General features: G+C 53.5%; 1 protein-coding gene across 3 annotated transcripts; it reads left to right on the forward strand.

Moving 5' to 3' along the window:
- Nucleotides 1-254: 254 nt before the first annotated feature.
- On the forward strand, nucleotides 255-9,941 carry SSTR5 (somatostatin receptor 5). 3 transcript variants are annotated; one of them, XM_051778724.1, is made up of 2 exons: nucleotides 255-364; nucleotides 7,855-9,940. In XM_051778724.1, exon 2 carries the CDS (start codon nucleotides 7,908-7,910, stop codon nucleotides 9,018-9,020), a length of 1,113 nt encoding a protein of 370 aa, XP_051634684.1. In that variant the 5' UTR covers nucleotides 255-364; nucleotides 7,855-7,907; the 3' UTR covers nucleotides 9,021-9,940. The 3 variants fall into 3 exon arrangements, with proteins under 3 accessions (XP_051634684.1, XP_051634694.1, XP_051634673.1); XM_051778734.1 differs by lacking the exon at nucleotides 255-364 and adding an exon at nucleotides 993-1,044 and having other exon boundaries at nucleotides 7,855-9,941; XM_051778713.1 differs by lacking the exon at nucleotides 255-364 and adding an exon at nucleotides 3,625-4,347 and having other exon boundaries at nucleotides 7,855-9,941.
- Nucleotides 9,942-10,259: the final 318 nt, after the last annotated feature.

Raw genomic sequence — 10,259 nt, forward strand, 5'->3', positions numbered from 1 at the left:
CCTGGCACTCGGTCTCCCCTTCTGCTCAGGGGCGGGAGCATCAAATAACTGTGCCGAAGATGTCAGATCCTCGTCGTTGCCCCCAGAGGAGCCCGCGGGCTCGTGTGCCGTGTTTGGGGGGAGCAGCAGCGAGTCCCCGCGCTCGGGGAGGGGGCTCGCTGAGGACCAGCCCGCGGGAGCCTTTAAAAGGACTTGTCGGGGCTGGAAGGAGCTCGGGCAGGGGAGGAAATGCGGGTCTCTCCTCTCGGAGGGCAGTGGGGGCTCCGGCCCCTCCCGGGAGCAGAACGGAGCCCGCAACGGGCCGGGGGGGCTGCGACCCCCGGGCTGCGGGGTCGGGGCAGAGCGGTGGGAGCGGCAGAGCCAGGTAAGGGCACCCCTGGGATTGGGAAGGAGGGCACGGGCACGGGGAGAGGGGCAGAGACTTGGGGAGGGGGGCAGAGACATAGGGAGGGGGGCAGAGACTTGGGGAGGGGGGCACAGACATGGGGAGGGGATACAGACATGGAGAGGGGGTACAGACATGAGGAGGGGGCACAGACATGGGGAGGGGGCACAGACATGGGGAGGGGGGCACAGACATGGAGAGGGGGCACAGACATGGGGAGGGGGGCACAAACGTGGGAAGAGGGGCACAGACATAGAGAGGGGCTACGGACATGGGGAGAGGGGTAGAAACTTGGGAAGGGGGACACGGGCATGGGGAGGTGGGCACGGATATGATGAAGGGAGCACAGACACGGGGAGGGGGCACAGACGCGCGGGGGGGATCATCGGGCAGAGCATCCCGGCGCAGCTCTGCTGCTTCCCGCTCCCTCGGCTCCCACCCTCCCGCCCGAGTTCCCGACGGGGGGGTGGCCCCAGGGCCGCTGCTCCCCCGGCCGGGAGCCCCGTCCCTCCTCCCCGGGGTGGGGGGAGCGGCCCCGTCCCCGCCCGCCGCCGCAGGGACGCGCGGGGAGCGCTCCCGGAGCGGGGCTCCAGCCGCGGCTCGGGGGGGGAGCGGGAGCATCCTGAGTCCAGAGGGGAGAGGAGCCCCTGGAGCCGCAGGTAACGACCCCCGAGGGAGACGGGAGCAGCGAGTGGGGCTGGGGGAGGAGGGAGGCGGCGATGGGGGGAGAGGAGGGAGGACGGGGATGGGGCAGGCGAGGGGTCGCAAAGCGCTTTTGGGGGCTCACTGCGGCGAATGAGGCACCGGAGCCACCGGTCCCGCTCGTGGCCACCCCGAGTTTGCCCTTCTGAGGGGGCTTTCCATGCGGAGTGCCCCCCGTCCTGGCTGGAGGGATGGTGGGGGAGATGGGGGTGACCCGTCCTGGCTGGAGGGATGGCAGGGAGGGACCCGCTGGAGACGGGGGTGACCTGTCCTGGCTGGAGGGACCCCGGGGAGGGTCCCACTGCCGGGTGGAGGTGTTTGAAGCAGGAGCAGCCTCAACACGGCTTGGAAGCTCCAAAGGGATGAGAAAGGCACCCGCGGGAGGGATGTGCGGGCACAGCCCGGTGTTGCCCTCCCCAAAAACGTGCGAAAGCCCTGGATGTGCCCAGCCCGCAGGGATGGGGCTCAGCCAGCCCCGGGGGCCGGAGCTGAGCGCAGGATGCTCCTCTCCGATCCAGCACGGGGGGCTGGAATTGCTCCAGGGTGGGCAGCAGGACGCCGATGTCAAGGTCGAAGCGGAGCCCTGGGGGTCAGCGCTGCTCGGGGCTGGGAGCAGCTCCGTGTGTCCCTGTGCTGGCTCCAGGAGGCTCCCAGAATTCCCGGATCCGGGCACAGCCTGTTCCCGGTGCCCGGAGCTCTGCGCTGAAGAGCAGGGAAAGAACAACCCGGCTCAGGCGTTTTGGACTTGCAGGTTGTGTTGGGGTGAACTAGAGAGCTTTTGGAGTTTTTGAGGGAGGAGGCGTGCGGGTTCCACCAGGCAGCCTGTTCTGGGTGTGCTGGGAGCAGTCTGGGAGTGCTGTGGTGGGAAATCCCAGCTCCTGGGCACGCTGGCACCAGGACTTGGTGGCTGGGGTGGATCTGCACTGCTGGGGTGGGGTTTATCCAAGCCAGAGACCCCACACCTTGGAAGTTCCTCCCCAAGGCTCCTCTTCTGGAGCTGCTTCACTTCTTACAGCAAGAGAAGCTGTTCCTGAGCTCCTTCCAACCCAGGGCTCTCCCCGAGCCAAAGGGATCCGTGGCTGTTCCAGCTCTCCCCCAGCCTGGAAGCAGACACAGCCTGTAGTCAGAGCTCCTCAACTGCCCTGTCTTTGAGCCTCTCATGTCCCTGAAACCAGCTGATGTTTGGATTTGGATGAGCTGGATTACAGAGGAGAGGGTTGGAAGAGAAGCATTTTGATACAAACCCCTGCTGATGGTGATGGACCAGGGCTGGAGCTGGATTTTGGAAGGTCATCCCAGCCCGGGGAGGGCACAGAGATGTCGGCTCCACACCTTCCTCTGCCTCAAGCTGCTGAAATCTGGGAGCAAAACCAGCAGCAGGTGATTTCCAGGACTGTCTGTGTGGCAGGACCAGCTCAGCCCGAGTGAGTAATCCCTGAGCAAAACAGAGCCTGAAGTGTGCTCGGGGAAAGAAAGGATTCAGCAAATATTTGGCAAAAGCAGAATTGTTTTATGGGCTGTTTGTTTGCAAACTAAAAATAGGAGCAAGTTACCAGGTCGTGTCTCCTCAGGGTGCTCTAGGAAACGCTGGGCTGGGGTGAGCAGGGGCATAACCAGGTGTTGTCAGCTTGAAAATGTGGTTTTTAAAGATTTTTCTACTGCTAGAAGTGGTAAGAAGTCATTCAACTTGGACTTCAGCTGCTCAGTGTTTAGCACCAACGCAGTTAATCCAAAGAGAGAAGCAATTTAGGGCGAGACAGTTGGTTTGTTGTGTGTTCTGTAGGGAAAAATCAATCCCTCCAGGTTTTTTTGGAGCGAGAAACACGCCCTGAGAAACATCAAATGGCAGATTTGAACGGGGAGAAAGTTCCCATCTGAACTGATTCATTCTGCTTTTCAACCCCAGGTGGTGGAACAGGGTTGGGAGAGGGGAAACCAAGAATGTTACATATGGAACAATGAGATTTGTGTGCTTTTAGGCAGCTCCTGCTTTAGTCCCAGGACATGGTGACAACTGCCAGGAGGTGAAGGAGGTCTCACCACGATGCTGCATCTCCCTCCTGCTCACACAGAGCCTTCCCTGGGGGTGTTATTTCAGAGCTGCTCTTCCAGGTCACACCAACTTTCACACCATCTCCCTCCCCTTCCAGCAGCAAACCCCTCAGCTCTGCCTGCTGGATCCATGAAAATGCCAGGAATGAGGCCCCTGGGCTGTATTATGGGAAGCAGCAGGTGATGAACACTCAAAAGGGCAAATTTACTGAAGGACTAAGAGAGTTTTCTTTGCTTTATTACAGCAAATTATCACAGCAAATTACTCCACTGACAAATCCATGGGGTGGGAAGATCTTGACTCCTAAAATGAGGTTTCTTTCTGGGATGGGAAAACCCTACAAAGTTCTGCTGCCAGTACATAATTCTCGGAGAGTTATCCAGCTGCTTTTCTTCCCATTACACCTTAGAATGCCTTTTTTTTCAAAGCCTGTCCCTCTGGGTTCCCATTTTGGCTGTTATTCCTGGTCCTCCTGCACCTGGAAGCAGCAATTTGCCATCCTGTTGTTGTAATTCCATTCACAGCAATTACGGTCGGTGCTGCATAAGAGACTTATGATTCCAGCAGTAAATAGGCAGCGAGATCAAATCTTGACTCATAAAATTAGGTTTCTTTCTGTAATTCCTGCTTGATCCCAGCTCCACTCTCATGCAATGCACTCCAGAGGGTTATTTTTTGCTTTGCTATTGCAACCACAGCCAGGCAGGATTTCAGCCTTCATCTGGCTGGGCATTTTTAAGGTTTGTTCTTCCTTAGGCTGTGATGGTTTGCAGTCACTGATGGGCTCTGTGATGTTGGATTCTCACTCTGTTGCCCAGCAAAATTACATGTATTCAGGATACCTGCTAGAGAAGTTTTCACTAATTTCTGGGCAGGATGGGCTGTGCTATAACCCCTCTTTTCTTTCTCCCCTCATTATGGCAGGGACATGGACAGTCAGATATGTTCAGCTGCAGTGGATGCTGATTTTTTTTTGCCCTGCCAAAGGAGAATTTGGAATGATATCATTGGTTACTCTGGGTCTGTGTTCTTATCTCCTTTCTGGTTTGTGTGCTTTAGGCAGAAAGCCCATAATTCATGAACTGTGCCAGTGGGGTGGCTCGGAGATCAAACACCAAAGGGAAAAAAATCTGGCTGAGAACAAGTGCCCTGGAGGGAATGTGTTTTATTAATCCACTAATTAAGAACACCCAAACAAGGCTATCAGGTATCAGTCAGCATGTCTTAATTATGTTTAGTCATCCTTTGGGGAGGTTCATGGCCACTGACTGCTGGAGTGACAATGTGAGCCCAGGCAGAATGGGGCAAGTTGTGAGATGGACAGAGGGACAAATCCTCTGTGCTCACCCAAAACAACCAGAAAAACATCATCTGCAGCTGTCCAGGTTTTCTTTTGTTGTTGCCATATCATAAAAATACCCCAAAATACCAGTGGCTACAAGGGAGGGAGGTTTCCATGGCTGAGTGGATAAAACAGGGAACGGACACTCGAGGTCTGGGCTCAGTTTTCATACCTGGATGACTTTAAGCACATCACATCCTCACATGGGAATGTTCAGGTGATGGAAACTCCCTCATGGTGCTGCCAGCCTGCAGGTTGGCACCATATGAACACTTGAGATTTTGCATCAGAGCCTCAGCAAATGTGTTGTCCCATTCCTGGAAGTGTCCAAGGCCAGGTTGGACAGGGCTTGGAGCAACCTGGGACAGTGGAAGGTGTCCCTGCCCCTGGCAGGGGGTGGGACTGGATGTTCTTTAAGGTCCCTTCCAACCCAAACTATTCCAGAATTCTGTGATTTCCTTCTCAGTGCTCTCGGTTTGACAATGAATATTGTGAAATTCATCACGTTTTAATTTTAATTCAACAAAACCCCCGAGAGTGAAGATTAATGTTCACACAGAACCAAGGAGAAGAGCCCCAAAATACTGCAGTGACAAAGTGCTGAAGTGTCACTGGCCCCTGGGGACAGCACAGCAGCAGGAGGAGACGTCACAGTTGCTGCTGGAAGAGGCTGGAAACTGTCCCTCTCCTTGGAAGACACACAAAGTCCTTCCAGGAAAACCTTTGGGTGCATCAGGAATGCCAGGCATGGATGGCTGGAAGAGCCCGAGGCCCTTTGTGCTGTAGATTTTCTTCAGGGTGAGAAGAAATCTGAGAGTGTCCAATTAAAGGAGCTCCTTGTCCTGCTCCTCCAAGGCCTCAACTCCAAAGGCAGTGGAAGGAGCACCAGGCTGGAACTTCCTGGGTCATTTCCACAGTCACCTATTCCAAGGAGGTGACTTTAGAGGAAAGATGTCCTTCCTCATTTCTGAGAGCCCCAGGATGAGCCACACATGACTGCACCTCCTGACCTGCCCCTGCTGAGCTCCAGTTCTTTTTACATCCTCCTATTTTTGGAGTCCCAGCACAAAAACTTGGCTTTTTTTTTTTTTTTTGGTCCAGACTGGTGATGCTGAGCTTGTCTGCACTGCTGAGGAGAGCTGCTTTCCCAGGCTCAGCACCAAACTCAGCCCCAAAGTTTCAGCTGGAAATAAAAGAGTTTATAAACACCGACTGCCCCATCCCACCACCCTTTTCCTTTCTATTCTGCCCTTCAAACATCCCAGCTGGGTCACACAGAGAGAAAATGGGATCTTCCCAAACCCCCAGAGCACAGGAGGAGTGTGGGGCTGCTGTGGCTTCTCCCAGATTTCCCCCCCCCCCCCCCCGAAGAAACTGAGATTTTACACAATATTTTAAACTGAGATTTAACACAATATTTTAAACTGAGATTTAACACAATATTTTAAACTGAGATTTAACACAATATTTTAAGCTGAGGGTCAGGACAGCATTTAAAGCTCCACTTTTTAGACAGAGCTGGGCTTTGCCTTTTTTTATCTGAGCATTAATCCAGTCCTATTTCATTTATAAGGGGTATGGTCTGGCTGAGCTCTCCCTGCAGGGATTGCAGGGGTGCTCCCACCGTGCCCGTGGCTGCAACACCTGAACCCAAACACCCAAACAAAGTGTTCAGAACCTTCAGATCATCTCCACCTCCAAGCCAGCATTTGTAAGAACGCTGTAGATTGTTCATATATTTCCTTCATGACCAAAATTAGGAAACTGGCTTTAGAATAATCACCTAAAAAATTAGAACAATAACCCCCAAATTCAACTTCTCTCATGACTGCCCTAAAGCAAACCCTGAAAAAAAAAAAACCCTCCCAACCATTTACAGCTTTAAAATGGTCCATTTCACCTCTGGTTTGGATTTGGGGTGGAATAAGATGATGTGGAGCTCTTCCTGCCATCCCAGCCCCCCCTGGATCCCTGATTTCCCTGCTCCATCTCCTCCCAGCCGTGGAGTGACATGTGAGACACCTACTCCCCATCTGCACGTTTCCAAATCAGAGCAGCAGATCTGTGATTACAACTGGGAGCTGGAGGGACTTCTCCTCTTCCCCCACTGCAGTTTTTCTCACCCCAAGAGAAAAAGCCCAGCAACAGCCGTGGAGGTGGGTTTGGATTCCTCCTGGAGACAAGGAGGTTTTCGTGCTGCAGTGATGCACAGTTTGCTTGGGCTCGAAAGGCATGGATGCAGAGTGGGCTGGGTGTTTGGGAATCCAGCTTCCTGCCCCCGGATTATTATGGAAATGTGACCATCAGGTGATGGCAACAAAGGTTGCTGAGCACAGCCTGCTTGAGCACCTTCACCGAGGTTCGTTGTGAGACTCGGGAGAGACCTCGTGTTTTGAATCTGCAACTTTTTTTAGAGCAAATGCTTTCAGGTTTCTCTGGAGAAATGCTTTATAAACACCTACTTGGACAAAAATATGAAAAAATATTCCTGTGAATCAAGCCCAGCAGAGAAACAGGGCGTTGGAAATTCTCAGCCTCTTGCAGAATGTCTATTAAAACCTCTCCTGCCACCCCCTCTGCTCAGCTGTGCCCTGCAGTGCCCACTGCAGCTTGGATTTCTGGCAGAATGAAGGTGTTTCTCGGCCACAAAGTACAGTTCAGGTGAGAGGAGATAGATTGGAAACACTGAGAGAAGAACAGTCTTGAGAGATGGAAAAGGAGGGGGTTGTTCCTCTCCTGTGCACTCATCCTGATCCACGGAGAAGGGAGCTCAGCCATGGCCCTTCCCACCTTGGAGCTCATGGGCTTTTTCCCTGGGGTTTTGTCATTGTCATGGAGGGTTTAGTTCCCCAATTCCACACTGCTGGTGCTCCCTGGGGGTTCTCCAGTGGCTCTGCCAGGCAATAAGTGGCATTTAAATCCATCAGACTGATGTTTCCATGCAAACAGGGAGACCTGGGAAACATCCAAGCAGAGCTTCTGATCCCAAGAGCTGGGAAGTGCCAGGGCATCCCAGCTCCTTCTGCCTCAGGCTGGGAAGCGTGATGGCCTCACCCTCTCCCCTCTCACCCGTGTTTCCCAGCAGGATTCCTGCTGTTCCCGTGTTACTGTTGTGCAGCCTCCCATCTTTATGGTTCCATCCAGCTCTGCCTGGATCCTGTGAAAATGAAACAGATGCCAGCAGCTCCTGGGATGAGCCCTGAGCTCTCCCACTGTGCAATCCCTTTGTCCAGGCATTGATCTCACACGCTCACTGCATAATTCCAACACAAATCCTGAACCTGGAGAGAAAATTAAATGACGTGTCAAACTGAATGTTCTGTGAATTCACTCCTTCTCTCTTTTTTCTTTCTCTTCAAATTTTCTTTCTAGGAACAAGATGCCCATGAAGTTTAACCTCCTTTAGCCTTAAAAAGCAAAAAGTTATGGATCCTTTGTACTTTTCCAACGCGTTCGGCGCCGAGGGCGGTTCCGGCGGCGGGAATTCCTCCCTGCTGACGAACACGACGGAGAACGGGACCCTCCCGGAGCAGCCCCCCTTCAAGTACGTCCACAAAGTGCTCATCCCCATCTGCTACCTCCTGGTGTGCGCCGTGGGGCTCAGCGGGAACACGCTGGTCATCTACGTGGTGCTGCGTCACGCCAAGATGAAAACCGTCACCAACATCTACATCCTCAACCTGGCCGTGGCCGACGTGCTCTTCATGCTGGGCCTGCCCTTCCTGGCCACCCAGAACGCCATCTCCTACTGGCCCTTTGGCTCCTTCCTCTGCAGGCTGGTCATGACCGTGGACGGCATCAACCAGTTCACGAGCATCTTCTGCCTGACGGTGATGAGCATGGACCGGTACCTGGCCGTGGTTCATCCCATCAAATCCACCAAGTGGAGGCGGCCCAGGGTGGCCAAGCTCATCAGCGTGACCGTGTGGACATTCTCCTTCTTGGTGGTGCTTCCAGTCATCATCTTCTCGGACGTGCAGGAGGACTTTCAGACCTGCAACATGAACTGGCCAGAGCCCGTCAGCATCTGGTCGGCGGCTTTCATCGTCTACACCTCGGTCCTGGGCTTCTTTGGGCCTCTGCTGGTGATCTGCCTCTGCTATTTGCTGATTGTCATCAAGGTCAAGTCGTCAGGGGTCCGGGTGGGGTCTACGAGGCGCAGGAGGTCGGAGAGGAAGGTGACCAGGATGGTGGTGATCATCGTGGTGGTCTTCGTGCTCTGCTGGCTCCCCTTTTACACCATGAACATCGTCAACTTGATATTCATCCTGCCAGCAGACCCCGTGCTGGAGGGCTTGTACTTCTTTATGGTGGTGCTGTCCTATGCAAACAGCTGTGCCAACCCCATCCTTTACGGGTTCCTCTCTGACAACTTCAAGCAGAGCTTTCAGAAAGTCCTTTGCCTGCGGAAGGGCAACGGCGTGGAGGACGGGGAGCCCGTGGAACACAGGCAGGAGAACAGCAGCCGCCTGCAGGAGTCCATGCTGACCCAGAGGAACGTGGAGTTCAACGGCCACATGCAGACCAGCAAGGTCTGAGGGCGTGGGTTGGGGCTGCAAAGGGCTGGTGGAGCTGGAGAACTTGGGGGGCCTCGAGGAGAGATGAATTCGTGGCAAAGGTGAAAGGTGGAGACCCACAGGCTCCAGTAAATGTACATAGAAGTGGCTTCACTCCCCTCCCTTCCCCAGCTCGGAGTGGTGGGGGCTGTGCTGGGCTGTGGCCAAGCTCTCGTGGTGACCTGGGTCATGTGGGACCACTTTGGGTCCTCTGGAGATCTCCAGGCTTTGTACTGCCCTAGTGATTCAGTGAAATCAGTTTTAACCACCTTGTTAAGCTGGGCTTATGGCTGCTCTGCACTGTTGGGAGCAGCTCAAAGCAGAAAACAGCTCAGACAGTGTCTCTGAGATCCATCAAGGGGATCTCTTACCAGAAAAATGCTGTTTCTTAAGAGTTTCATACCCAAAAGGCCCCAGCACTGACCTCAGAGCTGTGCATGAGCCATGGTTGGAACCTGCTGGGTGCTCCTTCTGCATTGGTTTGCTGTCATGAACCCACCTAAGGGATTCATGGTGCCCAGGAATTCTTCAAACACACCCAGAATGAGGAAAAAAACCCCATGATTAGGAAGACCTAAATCCTAAACAGGTCTCAATCCTAAAGGATTCAGTGTATTCATGATGTTCTCACATTCTAACCCAAAGTGCATAGAAAACGTGCTGTGACCACTCTGTTGTTCTGTCAGTGCTGATCATTGTGAAGTCCTGGGGAGCTGTCGTGTGTATTTATTGGTTCTGAATATCAGTCTGGACGTGAATATAAACTGTATTTTCAGAAATTAAAACAAGTTCAACCCCCCTCCTGGCTGTGGTTTAGTTGGCAGGGTGGGGTTTGCTCAAAGGCTGGATCTTGGAGGGCTTTGGCAGCCCTTGAGGACTCTGGGATTCTATTCCTGCCACACTCACATTCCCCAAACATGAGAGCACAAGAACTCACCTGATACAACGAGGGACAACTGCAGGATCCAAATCTCACTCCAAATCCCAGTACAGTCAGGTCGACTCTGATTAATTAAGTCACCCACTATCTATTATTTCAGGAATTATCAGGCTGTTGCAGGCATAAATCAACTTCTTATCAGTCCTTGAGACATGGGGAGTAATTAGTGCAGGCCTTGATGTCCTCCCTGCCAGCTCCATCTGCCTGCAGTGGGTTTGCCATGAGTTCTCCATTGATGGGATTAGAAAAACCCATTTTAGCTCCCAGCTCGTTTGGGAAGT

The sequence above is a fragment of the Manacus candei genome, unplaced genomic scaffold (genome assembly GCF_025592945.1).
Source record: "Manacus candei isolate 608988 ecotype Guabito, Panama unplaced genomic scaffold, ASM2559294v1 h1tg000002l, whole genome shotgun sequence".
In the NCBI taxonomy this organism is placed as follows: Eukaryota; Metazoa; Chordata; class Aves; order Passeriformes; family Pipridae; genus Manacus; species Manacus candei.